Source organism: Apus apus, chromosome 4 (genome assembly GCF_020740795.1).
Source record: "Apus apus isolate bApuApu2 chromosome 4, bApuApu2.pri.cur, whole genome shotgun sequence".
Classification (NCBI taxonomy): domain Eukaryota; kingdom Metazoa; phylum Chordata; class Aves; order Apodiformes; family Apodidae; genus Apus; species Apus apus.
The window spans coordinates 21,333,844-21,350,273 of NC_067285.1; the positions used below are offsets into that span (position 1 = coordinate 21,333,844).

The 16,430-nt window shown below is 37.6% G+C and overlaps 1 protein-coding gene across 12 annotated transcripts in view; it reads right to left on the minus strand.

The window, feature by feature from the left end:
* The window catches only part of USP54 (ubiquitin specific peptidase 54), a 98,045-nt gene that overhangs the window by 21,882 nt on the left and 59,733 nt on the right, over window positions 1-16,430 (minus strand). For all 12 annotated transcript variants that reach the window (XM_051617452.1, XM_051617453.1, XM_051617459.1 and 9 more), the window contains 8 exons: window positions 15,549-15,683; window positions 13,155-13,268; window positions 12,910-12,992; window positions 11,018-11,123; window positions 8,307-8,453; window positions 6,823-6,972; window positions 5,425-5,593; window positions 2,236-2,406 (listed from right to left, as the gene is read on the minus strand). In XM_051617452.1, coding sequence (XP_051473412.1) covers window positions 2,236-2,406; window positions 5,425-5,593; window positions 6,823-6,972; window positions 8,307-8,453; window positions 11,018-11,123; window positions 12,910-12,992; window positions 13,155-13,268; window positions 15,549-15,683 — 1,075 coding nt within the window. The remainder of the gene's footprint in view (window positions 1-2,235; window positions 2,407-5,424; window positions 5,594-6,822; window positions 6,973-8,306; window positions 8,454-11,017; window positions 11,124-12,909; window positions 12,993-13,154; window positions 13,269-15,548; window positions 15,684-16,430) is intronic.

The following is a 16,430-nucleotide window of genomic DNA, read 5'->3' on the forward strand; positions in this document are numbered from 1 at the left end:
ATCTAACATAACGCATGAACACAGGAATTACAATCTCAAGAATATTAGCTATCGCTTTATACTATTTTTTTTTAATTCACTAAAATAACAACCCAGGATTTCTGTCTCAGTGCCCAATCAGGCTTAAAAGGTGTCCCTTGCTGAAGGTATCAAACACTTCATCCTTCAGAAGTGGGATGGCTTCATAAGCAAACAGTGACATTCAAAGGAAAAGCTTGTTTTTGTAGGGTTTTAGTGTGTCCAAGAACATGTTAGAGAAGAGAATGAAATCAAACAGGTTAAGACAGAATGCCCCCTACTCCCTCCCAATGAAATCTCAGTTGCACAAATAGGGCAGCCAGAATACGCACATTTTTCTCAGCAGCACAGCTTGGCAGAAGCAAGAGAGGGCTTGTGCAGCCACTCTTCATGCCCCCATTCTGAAGTACCCGGGTGCCTGAGGTTATACGACCCAATGGTGGTCCTTCCCTGGAGGATGATGTGAGATAGGGTCCATAATTTTCTGGGCTGGAGTAGTGGGTAAATGGCCATTAAATGAAGAATCCTGCTCTTGCCCAGAACGATTCAGTTGACAGGTCAATGTGGATGGCTTCTTTATAGCCCCACGGATCAGCATTTGATGATTGAGCACTTGTATGAGTTGGTAGACTGATATTTTTTGGAAAGATTTTGGGTAGGTAAAAAAAAGGGGGAGAAGCCCAGACAGGTGGCTAAGGGGACAGACTGACTATAGCTAAGGCTGAATCAGGAAAGATGAGGGCAACTGAAATTAGGCGGTGAGACAGGCTAAGCTGAAGGGAATAACATAGGATAGAATCAGCAGGAGAAGAAAGAAAAAGAAAAGGACAAAGTCACTAAAAATGACAGAACAAAAGGTTACATGCTGAACTTCATGCTTACATGTTTGCAACCATCCCCCTTACCCTCCCTTTTCTGGTCAGTTCTGCACAGCAAAGAACATTAGGAAGAACCTAATTCAATAAACTCTGCCACTTTTGCAGATTATGTAAACAATATTCCACTAGCATTTTCAATTTTGTCTTCTACTCTGAAGATCAACATAAATTTTGTTTCCTCATCACTAAAATTCTGCTTCAACTTCTCCTTGTTTCTCACACTCTATGTAGGACCATGACTGGAACCTACAGCATTAAGCATTTGCTAGAACATTAAAAGTACTGTTGGGTTACCTAAAACCATGTATTACAGTTAATTGGACCTGTGATGAAGAGTCAGACAGTACCACAGAAAACCAACTTGAAATATTTTTTCCAGATTTTTATGTGAAAAATATTTGTACCATAGATTGTTTCAAATGAACAAATACATATATATCATCACAATACAAGACAGTCACTGTTTTGCAACTAAAAGGACAAAGTAGTATGACAGCTGTTGACACTCCAGTGCCATAAACAGTTGCTGATTCAAATCTTACATCTTCCTAAAAAGTCTGTTTAAAGGCACAATAAAGTAATTTCTCTTTAGCAGATCATATATTTGATGTACAAGAAGTCTGGCCTTAACTCTCGCACTGCTTTTTCTGAAGCGATGTTAGAAGTTACTGTATGCAAACACAGGCTGTCTAGGTTACTGGGCATGAATAATAGAGGAGTTCTAAGCATTAAGACTTCTAGTTAACCTCTTTTCAACTGAAGAGCGTTCAGGCAGACTGTTCAGCTGCCTGAAGGAACACATATACAGATTGTCTTCTTATTGCAGAGATTCTCACTTAACTTCCTTCCATGGCATAGGAAGGACATCTATCTTACGCTCCTCCCTGGTGCAGTAAATATTACTAACACCCACTTGCATAGACAGTCCTTACTGCCAAAGTATGAGAGATTCTAGTGATGGGCCTTTCCCAGACAGCTGAAACTCCTGATATGACATAACTGCCCATAGATTAGTAAGTAGCACACAAAACACTTACCAAACCATACAACAGCACTGTTCAAAGTCCAGCTTACAGAACTATATAAAGAGAGCAAGTATGATTGTGGATAACAGAAAACATGTCTGTAAATATTTGTTTGGCTAGATACAAGTCTACAGAAGCCAACAAGACATCTAAAATTATGCTTATTTTTGTGGATGCCAATGGTTCATTACAAACATTTAGGATACTAACCACAGTTCTGTTACAGATTGTATCTATAGACATTTTTCACTGTAATTCACTGCAGTCACCATATTTAATGACAACAATCACACAGATATAATGGTATTTGCTACCTGTGTCCCTGCTGCTTTGTGAAGCTGCATCATTTTCCACATTGTAGATCACCGTCCCCTGCGAGTCAGAGGAGAAGTGACTGACCACAGACTCATGGTGAGCCTGTTTATAAGGACAGCTGTCTGTAGAGGAATCTGTCCTAGTATCACTCGAGATGGAAGGTTCTCTCCCTAGGGAAGGAAGCAATGTCAAATTACTATCTCTTTGGGCTATTATAAAAGTCAGGAGAGGCTAAAAAAAGAAAACTGAGGAAACTACACAGAGGCTAACAGAAAAACAGAGTACCAAACATACAAACTCAGATTAAAGGATGCCAGAGCTTACGGGAAAGGTCTTCTCCTTTGGAAAGGATAAAGTGCAATTTCTTCTGTAAACCTTTATTCCTTTCTCTAAATTTATCAAATTCTTTTATTAAGCAAAATTACATTATGTCCATTGGACTGAAAGTACATTAATTTTCAACAATATCAAGTGTAATTAAAAAAGAAGTACGCGGCTTCAGGGGAAGTCAAAGTTAAAAAAATTAGTCAAGTACAAAATATTAATAAGGGTAACAACTTATAATACGTAACACATTTCATTTATTATGAATCAAAGGCTTATCTAGTAAAACTTTATACTGAAATTGTAGTATCTAAAGCAAAGAAACCTGCTCCTTTTCAAGAAGATAGCACTGATCCCCTGTACAAGTGGGATACTGGAGAGGATGAAGCATCATGATCCAACTTCAGTACAGTAATTCCTGAACTCAGTAAAAGTGCAGACAGTCACAGAAAGAAAGGTGAACGTAGGCAACAGGAATCAGTGCTCTGGAACTGAGTGCTAGAAAACAATTTGTAAACTGAAAGCTTTGTACAATGGAAAATAAAAAACATTAAGAGGGGTTGTTTGCACTTAAGTTTCACAACATTTTGTACCAGCATCTTTGACATTCTTTTCTCCATAATTTGTAGTATCAAATCTTGATGTGACTAGATGCATTTATCAGATTCCCTTGACAGAAGTTCAGGTACAATATTGTGATTAGCAACTTATGAATGAGAAAGCTCAGTTCATTTCTGAATTACGGACTGGGGATACCTGGTAACGCTGAGGAATCCAGAAGAAGCTGTAGTTACACTTAATGAGAGCCAAAAGGCCATTCTGAAAAAGGTATATTAAGAGTAGAAAACTCAGGATACCAACAAGGCTAGAAAATTATTCACTTCTATTTGACAGGAAAATGTGGAGGGTATTATTTCTCCTGGCACTTCAGCCTACAGTTTCTCAATTTTTTTCAAGAGCTTCGTATCTATGTTGAACACTCCAGGCCACAGGAGTAGGCCTTGAGGACTCAAGTGTTTTTGAAATGAAAGAGCTATTAGTCACTATAGCCTTCCGAATTTTATCAGACAGGATCCACCTTTTTATAAATATATTTTAGCATTCAGCTTCCTGAAGTCTTTTTAGAACAAAATAACATTAGATACTGCAGAGACAATCAGCCCAGAAGGGTTATCTATGTACTCTGGAGATCAACCAGCAGAACACAAAGGCAAATTTTGTGTGTACTGACCTGAAGCTTGTAAAAGTGCTCAGAACTGATACATAGCACTGAAAGCCCTCCTCTCCCTCCTCTAGACATCCAATTTTTTTCAGAACAGGAAGTTTATAAATTGCAAGGCATCTTATCTTGTCAAGTGAGAATTGAAAGTTGTCTTACCCGTGTTTTTATTTGCATTTATTTTTAAGAGTTGGAGATTTGTTTAATTACTGGTAGACTGTCGACACATAAATAAGGAGGCAGCAAATGTTCTCTACAGATTCACTGACCAGGAAGCATGAAGTTAGCTATTGGCCAGGAAAACCATAAAATATTCTTGGAATCACAGTTGTATAAATAGGTTAAATTCCTGGAAGAAAGCTTGTCTTTCTGGTTTTAGTCTCGCCTTGCTGTTCTTGGCAACTTATAAACCCATTTTATTCAGGATATTCTCTGCAAACATCCAAAAATAGAAACAGTCTTCTTTTTCAAAGCCATTGTAATATAAATTTAGATCCAGTTTTTATTTTCACCCTATCTGGATTGCAAATGAATATCTTACTCAGAGTTTATCTATTCCTCTTTAAATAAGGCCTCAATCCTCAATGGTGTGCCTGTAATGTTCAAGATTACCCAGAGGTTCAGTGAACCAACAGCCTGTTCAGACCACTACCTCTGAAGCACCTCATTTGGATATACCTTTCTAATTCAACAGACAACCATTAATACAAAGAATTCAGGAAGTGGCAATGTCTTGAAGGCCTCTGAGATGCTAAGTGCTACATATCTAGTTGTAGATCTTTTCCAATGCAAAACAGACCCAAGAAAAATGAGTAAGTTAAATATGATCTACGGGCATAAGCCTTTGCCAATACCTTCCTCTTAGGTCTCCCACAAATCAGTTTGTGTCTCTTGTGCTGTTTTATCTGAGTAGGAGACAAGGCAAAGGCTGAAGATAAGCTGCACTGATTTATTAAAAATGGGAAAAAAAAAAAGACAATCAGTTATTTCTTTCCCTTCCTCCCATATCCCTCCACCATCCTAGCAAGGGACTGAAGAGGAGGGAGAGGGCCCTGTCACCTTCCTCCAGTACATCTCCTTAGACACCTTTTCTACAGAATTGGTGCATTATTTAAGGCCAGGTTGGATGGGGCTTTGAGCAACCTGGTCTAGGGAAAAAAGTGTCCCTGCCTATGGCAGGTGGTTGGAATTAAATGATCTTTAAGGTGCCTTCCAACCCAAACCATTCTGTAATTTTGTGCCTCATATAAGATGTTCCCTTAGTATTTCTTTTCCCTAACTTCCTGAGTTTAATACTGCAGCTTCCCTTAATTTTTGTGTGTTTGTGCATCTCTGCCCTCATTCCCTTCCATCTATAACTGCTGATGGATTTATTAACTTAGTCATTCAAGTAATTAGGGTTTTTTCACCCACATTCTTTCTCCAAACCTTTTTTGGAAAAGGTTACTACCCAAACAATTAACAGAGTCTTAGACTGAGAGAGAAGTTCAAAGGTGAAACACTGGAAGTCCTCTGCAGAATGCCCCATCAGCTTTGACAAGCAAGAAGGTCCCCTGCTAACAAAACCATATGCAAAACAGAAGAAAAACTTTTCACATGCATCATCACAGGTAAAGGTATAAGGCACATAAGTCCAGCTGCTTACCAGAGTCTTCACTATCATAGCAAGTCCTGCTATATTGCTGTAAATCCACTTGGGGGGGCAAGTCTTGTGTTGACACTGGAGTTCCTCTTGGATCTGCATACAGCAGCAGCAAAGGCTGATAGTGACCCTTAATGCACTTTGTCACAACATCTTTCCATTTTGGACCAATCTGAATCAACAACAGTTAAAAAAAACGCACAAGAAAGGTTTTCTGTCATCATTTCCTGTAATAAGGTCTCTTTTTTTTCTCATACTTCTTTCAGAGTTTGGTTTGCCACTGACGTTCTTTAACGGCTTCTACATCTAGCATTGAAGTGGACTTACCAGGAAAACTCTGGAACAAACGCAGGTAAAACCAAGGTATTCACCATCAAATTGCTAAACAAATTACAATTCCTGAAAAAAAAAATTACTAAAAAAATAATGCTTCCATAAAAAGCTCTTCATCCTCTGAAATGTTCTAACTTTGCACCAGTCAAAAAAACATTTGTTACAGAATTTCTTAGTCCATCAATCAGCATACATAAAATGAACACTAAAAGACATCAACAGCTGGACAGCAAATTCAAGTCAAAGCTAACAGCTCTGGTCTGTGAATACAGAACCCTTACAAGCATTTTGATAGACCAAGCAACAATTCATACAGTTTTATTCATCTCATAAATGTTCCCTATGTACTAATACAAGGTTTCACGTAATACACTGAAAATTTATTTCAACAAATTTGGTCCATATTCGAGTTGACTACTAAAGGACTGCAGTTCCTAATTTTGCTGCAGAGAAATGTGACTGTGAACAAATGTAAGGATTAGAGTTTTCCCTTTGAGGCTGTGCTTGGCATGACTACAGGAGAAAGTTTTCCTTTCTCATCTAGTCTCTTCCATGACTAGAAGGAATAAAAGGACAGTGGTATGAAACAATGCCAAACAAACTAATGGGAAGTATAACACTGTGCCAAGATTCCAGCACTGCTGTCTCTAATGTCAAGGACTTTGTGTTTGGCAAAAAGGGGTGGGGAAAAAAAAAGCCCTAACAGAAAAAGCAGAAAATTTGATGGCAGCAACCACTACGGAAGAGTGACATCTAGATACTTTGACAAAGAACCCAAAAACCAGGCACTAAGTAGATATTCCATTAGTCAGCAAGGGAAAGAGATGTATGTTAGCTCTGTGCACAAGTAAACTGCAGGTTTTCAAACAACAGTACAAAAGCAAGTCTGATGTCCAACAGAACGTAACTAAGAATAGAGTTTCTGAGCCTGCAGAAAAAGGAGCAAAGTTATGGATCTTGAGAGGAAAACCAGCCAAAATTTCTCAAAAGTTGTAAAAAACAGTATGGATCTACACACAAAAAGCTAACACATGTCTAACATTATTTTTCTAAACATTATTTTCTCACCTCTTTAACATGAGCATCATCAAAGTACATCCACTTGCGGATTTTAGTTTGGAAGAAGAAGGTAGAATAGTGTTTTCCATAGTAACAGATCATTCCTACCAAATACAGCTCTGAGTGTTTTGCTCTGTCATCAGTTACTCTGAAGAAGAGCTTCAATAAGAGAGATAAGAAAAAATAAAGGAGAAATTAATAAAATGCCCAGAATTTTACATACTGCTTTATGTTTGAAGCCCTCCAAGTAGTAAAGAGAAGTGTCAGGTTATTACTTGAAAAGGTAGAGAAAAATATAGAATAAATATTTAGGTAATTAACCAATGTTTAAGTAAATCCAGTGACACAAATCAGGAAGAGACTCCTAGCAAGTCTTGGAGACTGTGGCTGTACTTTAAGGAAGACATTTACAACAATGATATAACACCTCAGAATTTGAAGTGTGGTTACAGTTTGAAAATTTGCATTCTCTGAGTCATGTTTGTTGATTATATCAGATACTGTTTAAAACATTAATTCCCCTTTGTTTTGTAGAATCAAAGCAGTTCTGACAGTAATCAGCTGGCATTTCTTCTGACTTAAGACAAATTTATTACACCACCACATAAAAGATGAACTTAAGACATTAGTAGGTCAAAAGAATTCAGCACACAGAAAAAAACTGTTTTCTGAATAATTGGCCATGTTTTATTTAAAACTGCACAGGATTAATTTTTTAGTGCATTACTGCTTTACTATGCAAGGGCCACACTGTTTCATGACCGCATTTCCAGTAAGTTGCACTAATTTTGATACCCTGTGCAATGGCCGAGGCATATTTTTTATATGTGTATGTGTTTTTATATCTATATATAATTTTAATGTAATACCTCAAAGCTACAATTTGGTATACCAATAATTCAGCTCTAAAGCATCAGCTAATGTAGAATAAGCGAATCCTCTAGGGGACAAACTTCTAGAACAAAAACACTACTTAATCTATCAATCAATCATACAGTGCAAGACACCATCTCTCAGAGAATGTTCAATTATAAATAACTCTTAAGTGTTATGACTACACACTTCAATTGGAAGAGGATTTTAAGAAGTTAAAGAAACAAACCACCCCTAACTACATTTTGCCTTCAAAAGTAATATAAATAATTTTTTTCTTCAAAATGAAAGAGTACGTATGTATTGTCATAGAACCAGCACAACCCCCAACCCAGAACTTCCTTGCACTTGAAAATATGATTTATTCAGACAAGCTGTGCTTTCTGGAGTAATTTTTAATTTTCAGTCATTTTAGAAATTTGAGGATATGCAATTAAACTAGTACTTTCACAAGTCACACGAAGCATTCAGAAACAGGTCAGATCCTTGGATCTGCCCTCTATTTCCTCTATGGACACTGAAAAGGTAAAGGCTGTGACTTTTATTTTCCTCAGTCTGCTACTATAGACTACCATGAGAAAGACTGTTTGTAGGCAGTGTCAAAATACAAAAAAACTCACATCTCCCAGCTTAAGGCAAGTGCCCAGACTGTGAATCACATCCTCAGCCAGATCAGAGTGATCTGAGTCCCAAACCAAGCCAATGGTGATGATCTGTGGAGAGTTCATCAGCACACGACGAATACGGATCTTTTCCCCACAGTTACTCTGAGGATTTAAATAAAACAAAGCATTGAATATAATCCTTTTCTTACTATAAATCAGAGTGAGGTACTAACAAGTATAAATTCAAAAAGTACAGCTTCCAAAGAGGTGGTATATACACAGCAGGTATAATATGCTCAGTGTCAAAAGATGTGCTTTTTATGTCACAGATGAGGAGTGTTATCAAGACTGGTATTCACAAGCTTTACTGAAAATGATTAAAAGGAATAGTGCAAAAGTAGGCTTATTTTAAAAAGATAAGCAAGGATAAAGAAAATATTCCAAAAACTTTTTTAGGAACTGGAGAAAAAGCTCACTTTTTTTTAATCAGAATGTCAGATTAAAAATTGTATTTATAGAGACTGATGCTTTACATGACAGTGTCAGAAAAACGTCCAAGGTGATGCTTTGCTGTTAAAATTGGGTGGTTGTTCTACAAGGCACCTCAAGTGTTTCACCTTAAGACAGGATAGTCAGTGTTCACAGAAATATGAGAGCAGCAGCTGGACAATCAGGAGCATAAGAGGTACTTAACTACCCCACAGCAGCTCTTCATTTCTCATTTCCTGTTTCCCTTTCCCCTCCCATTTTTTATTTCTTAAATAACTACCAGTTATTATCAGCATTTTCTGCAAGACAGGAGGAATATGGCATCCTGACAAAAAGCTACCCTTGCATGTCTTTTAGGACACCCTTAGCTAAGTTTCAATGGCAAAAAATTCACAAATAGAAAAAGGAAGGGGGAGAAAGTACTGGCAAGCAATTTATCCAACTGATTATGTCACAATTAAACAGCAGTTCACCCTGAAAAATAATGTCTTTCTATTAAATTTGCCATGCTTTGGTTATTAAATAGTTGGACTCATGAATCTTCTAAAAAACAAATCTCTCTTTTTTTACTCAAATAAGCAAGCCAGTAATTGCTGATATTCCAAAAAAAGAAGATAAAGTTCAATGGAGACCAAAATAGAATGTTTCAGAGTTATTAGTTACAGAAAGTGAAGAGAGTAAGACATAAATACTTACACTGGCCCCAGGGAACAGGCACACAAGACATTCCTGTTACAGCCTGTATTGCTTCACTGAGTACTGTGAGGTGTCTAACAGTAGCATTACATGAAGAAGTAACTATGCTGCTGTTTCCTGCCCTACCTATTAATTAATATGTAAAAAACTTCGATAACTCTTCTTGCATACTTTTCAAAAGCCCTGGATCTCAACATAATACAATTAAAAGGTAGAACAAAATAGCAAACTCTAATTTTTTTTTAACCCAACTGATACATGCACTTAGTTCAGCTGAATTTTGTCACATTTTTACAGCACAGCACAACAGAACATTTTTAATAATAGTAGCCTGTGACTATCAACTGGACCTAAGTAGTAATTTTAAAGTGGTTTAACTCCAGTCACCACTCATAACAACCATAGCCTACACTTTCTGGCTAATATCTCCCACACTCTGAACAGCAAACCTCTCTCAGAAAAACAAAAACTCCCCCAAATTTCCTGTGATGATTCCTAGTTTTGGCATAGCTCTTGTAGATACACTGTGTAGCCTATAAGCCCTTCACTGTCAGAATATTCTCTAGATGTGAGAAGCAGCAGTCCTTTTCTCTTCCCTCTGACCAACATTCTGGCTGTATGATGCAGGTACAGCAGTTTGGTCAACAGTTCAATTTATTCCAACTGAAAGGTAGTAGTGAAGCTGAATGGAAGCTTATCTAGGCAAAACAACTAGTACAAAAGTTCTGCTATCCACCATTGCATGGTACTGCTGAAAAAATTTTATGATAAACAACAATTTATTTTCTCATGCTATTATTACAGATGAAGTACACTACCCTCTATAGAAATAATCACCAGAGAAACTGAGATGAACCGTCAGAACTTTTTAGAAAGTCTAGCTAATCAAAACACTGTCAACATACAGAAATCTCCTATAAAAAGATAAAGCCTCTAAATTCTTTGTTATTTCTGTTTTGTTTTGTTTTTCTGTAAGATTCCAGAAATTCCAACATAGGATTAAAGCAGCATGTTTATAATTTCATGTAATTCTAGTGCTGGAGGCCTCACGAACTCTCAGTTGAAGCTGAAGAGCAAATATATGAAAGGAACTTCAAGAAGCAACACAGGCTTGAACAGGAACAGCTTGATGATTTTTAAGGTCCCTTCTAACCTTAATGATTCTATGATTCTAGGAATGGATTGTGTGGCCACCCCCTGGGAGCAATTTAAGTATTTCCAATTTTTTCCCCCTCATTACCTTTTTTTTTGTGGTTATAACTCTCTGAAACATTCATTTTGATTTCCATCCAAACACTATGTCTATTCCTGGTGTCGCTACTTGAATCTAGTCAAAGAAGCACTCAACCTCAATAGTTTTCCCTTCCTTCATTGAATAACCAATATGTGCTGAATTCAAATGCAAAGAAAACTGTCTTACCTATCCTTTTCATCATCATGATGAGCTAAACTTTGAACATGCTCGTAAGTTAAAAGTATACTCTAGTAAAACTCCTCTGTCCTGCCCACCCTGCCCCAAAAGGAAAGCTAAGGATACCAACTGGACAGTTTCGCAGGTCTCCCATAGTGCTGGCATTCTGCAGCAGCTCTCCAAACATATCTGGAGTGGGCTTCTCTCGTCTCTCCAGCATACAAATAGCTTGATTGCTTCAGTACAGAGAACGTATGGAAAACAAACATTGAATAATAAAATAAAAACACAAATCTGCATTAAGCATATGTTTCACTTGAATTTTATGAAAGCAACCTTAAAATGCATAACACTTTTTATATTTACTATTGTTGTATGGAAAAACCACATAACTATTAAGAGTGAATTACTATACATTCCATGATAATACTGCATTAAGAAAACCAGTGATGCACCTGTAAAGTGGTAGCTTTTTACAGAGATCTGCATGAGAAGAGCAACCAGCAGTTTTCAAGACAATTTTTTCAGGCTATATAACTACATGTCTCATATGGGACAAGAAACAAAGAGAAGTTTTCATTCCAATCAAAGTTTTGAGACAGAAGAGAGTAACAGACTCCTGCCTTGATCAGATTTAAGCAGATTCAACTGAGTAGCCACCTACTAAAAGACAACTTTCTCTAGCATTCATTTGAACATACTACTACAGAGGTAGAGCTACTGCTGTGTGCACCATCTCCTTTAATGAAAGGTCATGGTGAGCAAGGGAGTTCCCCAATAACTAGAAAAAGCAAGAGCTATATCCATCCAAGAAAGATTTGAGGAACTACAGGCTGGTCAGTCTTGCTCCAGTACCTAAGACGATGACAGACCAAACCCCCTCTGAAGTTATCTCCAGGCATATGAAGGCGAGTCAGAGCAGCCAGCAAAGATTTACCAACAGCAAACTATGCCTGACCTACTCGATTATCTCCTACCATAAAATTACAGGTTGTGTTGAGGAGGTGACAGCAGTGAGTACCATTTAATCTCTAGCAAGGTTTCCTTCTACAGCATTCTTGTGACCAAACTGGGAGGTGTGGACTGCATGGGTAGAATATGATGTGGACAAAGACCTAGCTGGACCTTCAGGCTTAGAGGATCAAAACAAACAGCAGTCATTTAAGTGTTATGTTCCTCGGAGGTTAATACTGGGGCTGATGCTATCTAACATTTTCATTAGCACTCTGGATGATGAATGAGAATACACCCACTTTAAGCTTACAGATGACAATAAACTGGACTGCTGCCAGCCAGAAGGATCTTGACAGGTTGGAGGAACAAGCTGACAGGAGCTTCATGACAGGAAAATATAAAACCTTGCACCTTGGACAGAGAACACCCAGTGCAGCAGTACTGCCCAGACACTGAATGGCTGGGAAGCAACACTGCAGCAAGCTGGTAGAGAAGGTGAAAAAAAGCCAGACTCTCTGCTGAGGTGAATAAAGAAATGACAAGAGGCAAAAGATGCAGAAAAGGAAATTCTGACTGGATATAAGGAAAAAAAACCTTCACACCAGGTAGTTAAGCACTGGAAAAAGGCAGCCCAGAAAAGTAATGGAATTTCTGCCCTTGAATGTTTTCAAAACTCAGCTGCACAAACCCCAAGCAGTCTGATCCAGCTTTGAAGTTAGTCCCGCTTCCAACAGGGGGACAGAGTGAAAGTCCAGAGGTCCATTCCAGCATAATTTTTGTTTTCTTATCTTGCTTCTTAACTCACCTGCTTCCCATACTTAGGTCTTTTGAAATGTACATAAGTCCTTCCTACTACAGTTGTCAGACTCAGAATAATAAACAAGTAGATACACTGATCCATGCCTAAACTGTTATCCTTTGGTCCATTAAATCCTCATGTTCCTTATCATAGTTATCAAAACTCCACCAGCTTTCACTAAACGATGTTCTGGACATTTAATTTTGTGAAGGTAAAGACCTAACTGCAATACCAGTATTTAAAAAAGAGAAGTTGTCTTCTCAACTCACCATAGTGAGGTTGTGGAAATATAATGTACCATCTGGATGAAAGGTAATGGGTCAGAGGTGGCACCACAGCTGGTACAAACACACTAAAAAGAAAGAAAATGTAATACATTGACAAGATTAAACAAGTATTTCCACAGCAACACTTCTGCTTGTATCTTCTTTACCATGGCAATGAATGTCTTAGGAATGAAAATATGAAACTTGAGAACTGGTGATCTGTATTAAAGCATGTATTATTACCTCACCTGTTCAAACAAGGTCATTGCAAACTTCTGATGGGAAACACAATGTGGTGCAGTGCAAATATCTTCCTTTGTCTCATCTGCAATGTGGAAGTGAATTCTCATTAACAGGTTCTCCTAGCCAAAGAGAGAAGCAAAAAAAAAAAAGCATTTCACCACTTCAGATGTAAACAAAAGTTAAAATATAAATCACAAAACTATGTCAGATGCAATAATATTGTAGTGTTATTTACCAAGACAGAGGGCTTCTGTACATTTTTTGAAGTTGCTTGACGTGGGAAATGGTTGTTGCTCTTCTTCCCCACATAAGAAAGACACTTAGAAAACAAAGAAGCTGGCACTTCTTTGATATGAAAGAAAATGGCTACCACTTCTGACCTGAAACTCTGACAGATAAAAATTCATTTTATTTACTAGAACAGCTAAAGGTTCTGTCACTGATTATTCTGTCCAATTCTCAAGCATCAGTGGATTTGACCAAATGTAACAGGCAGAGTAGCTCTGTAGTTTTAAAATCGCTGGGTTGCCACTAACGTCTCATTAACGCAAAGTAACCTGAATCTATTTTTGTATTTCACAAGGATTCTGAAATACGGCAAATAAGCTACATTCTACAAAAAAAGAGGGAAAACTAGTAAATGAAGAGGCAGACTGAATTGTTCATTTTCTAGATATTTCACACAACTCCATCTCTTTTCAAGATCCCAGGAGTTCTGGTTCTAAGACCTCTTTTCCTCCAACTCTTGCCAACATTAATCTGGGGGTGTCATAAATCTACTGACACCTCTTCCAGCAGCGCACTTTTCACTATCACTACAAGCTGCCCGGATGGTTTATAGGCCTGCAATAAGCAGGTCGAGATTAATTATTAGTCAAAATAGCTTTGACCTCCTTGTACAATTTTCCTTGAACTTTAGAATATAAGCTCTTCTGCCAATTATATTAAACTTCTGCCTTTAGGGCTGAAAAGATTAACTAAGTGAAAAACTATAGAACTATCTCTGCTTTAAAGCTTAACCTCAAAAGGGAAATTTTAACTGTCCTTGTGCCAATATGGTTAACTTAACAAACCCGCTTGTGGGGACTCCTCACAGCACAAGATGGGCTATTTAGATTAGGTTTCTCAAGGAAGGAACTAAACACCTAAAGATCCCATGTTCTGCTATATACAGAACTCTGTTCAAGTGCTGGGCTGCACAGACTGTGCTCACAGGGGGTCCTGTATAGGAAATAAATGTAATTTATTTCACTTTGAGGCTTTATTGGTATGATCTACTTCCATTTTAAGAGAGCTCATTAAACTACACTATTTTAATATATTAGTATTCTACAAACACAGGATGCTTTGAGTTATAAGCCATTATCAGTCCACTGAGTTTAAGAGAAAAACAACAACAGCCAAATGCATTTATCCCATTTTTGTGATGTCTCATACTGCAAGAGTCAAATTAGGTAAGCAGAGGAAATGAAAGATTTAGTATATACAAAGGAACCCCCTCTGATAGGTGCTTTGCCTGAGAGAAGTTTGACATTGCAGTAGTAAATCCAACATGTTTGTACTTTCATTAAGAATGAACATCTCTGTTAACAACCAAGGAGAACACCAACACAGTTGGGCCATCCTACGGACACTATCATTTTTTAAAAGGGGAGTTAACCAATAGGTCAGCAAGAAAAAAATACCTCTTCCATTATTTTAAAGAAATTTGGCAGACTAAATAAGGAAAAGGAGGAATTGTGGGTAAGAATAAAACTTGACATAATGGATACTGAGACATTTTTGAATACAAAAAAGAAAGCAGGTGAGTAAACCTAGGGATGCAGGATTTGTGCAGAAGTAGTCTCCCAAACACACTGGTGAGAGAACCATCCTAAAAAAAAGTAAATCTGCCAGATGGATTACAAATCCAGCAACAGAAATATTTGAAAATTATCCGCTTTACTGTTGCTTACCTCAACTTACAAACATAAACAACTGTGTTGAGTCGTCTTTGGTTTATTTATTTTCACTTTCCCTTAGCTGGAATTTGTAAAAGCATGATTTCAGAATAACTGGCAAACAAAATTTCCCTTCACCATTTTGAGGTGAATCCTGGGTTGTTCTTGCAGTGCAATTTTTAAAAATTATTTACATTCATTACACACTTGAGACAGCAAAAGTAACCCTAAAATGGGTTTGATGTTTCAAATTCAAAATCATTAGCAATTACTCAAATCAAATACTGGTTTCCCACCGGATAACTTCAAGCTTGAGGATCTCTCTGTGGACTTTTAGAGGCCAAACATGCAAGGTTTGTTGGAATTTGGGGAGCAGAAAAATGGGGGGGGGGATAAAAACCAATTGTGTAGTAGAAGGTCACATCTACACCCGTCAAACCATCTTTCAGTTATACTTACAAAACATTCAGCTGCATCATCCATGATGCCCAGCTGGAAGCGTTGCTCATCCTGAAATGTCTTTGCTAGAGCAGTGCGCAGGGCATCAGAAGGCAGCACCTTCTCACTGCTACATTGAAACTGGTTGAAGATACTCTAGTAAGAAAATAAAAAGAGAATTAAAGTTACTGCATTTACAAAACGTTATTCAACTTATCTGAAAACAAACAACAGAACTTTAACACTCTTTGATCAAGCAACACATAGATATTTGTATTGTACAAGGACTACACATGAAAATCCTAAAAATTCCTCCTCTGAAATCATATCCACCTTTCTGTATTCCTTTCTTTCTTTTCACATATTCCAGGGAGGGTGGGGAGCTTAAGGGTAAATTTCCCTCACCACCAATCCTCCTTCCATCTTCCTCAAATTTGTTCCTTGAAGCAAATGCAGTGGACACCAAAGCCTCTTCACTCTTTATTCCTATTTCTCCCTCTCCAGTTCACTTTTTCACTCCCACCTCAGTAGCTTTCTTCTTACACATGCCACCTTCTTTCCTATTTCAAACAACTCTTTACAAATGCCATAGCCCTTAAACAGCCACAACCTGCTGCTAGTATTCTTTAATGATTTTACCTTCCAGTAAGTCCAAGAAGTGGGTATTAGATTATTTTTTAGGTCAGCATGCAGAAGAGAAAAAGGCACAACATGAACAGCAACTCACTATCCACTTGTTGTCACAAACCTGCGTTTTGGTAACTGTAACTCATAGGTCACCTGGGTAATCACTTGCAAGAATGAGTACTTCTAAAAAGACATGTTATCATTTAAAGTGTTTGTTTTATGCCTGGAAGTTTAATATATTTCCAATAAAACCCAATTCTATTTGGTGTGCATACA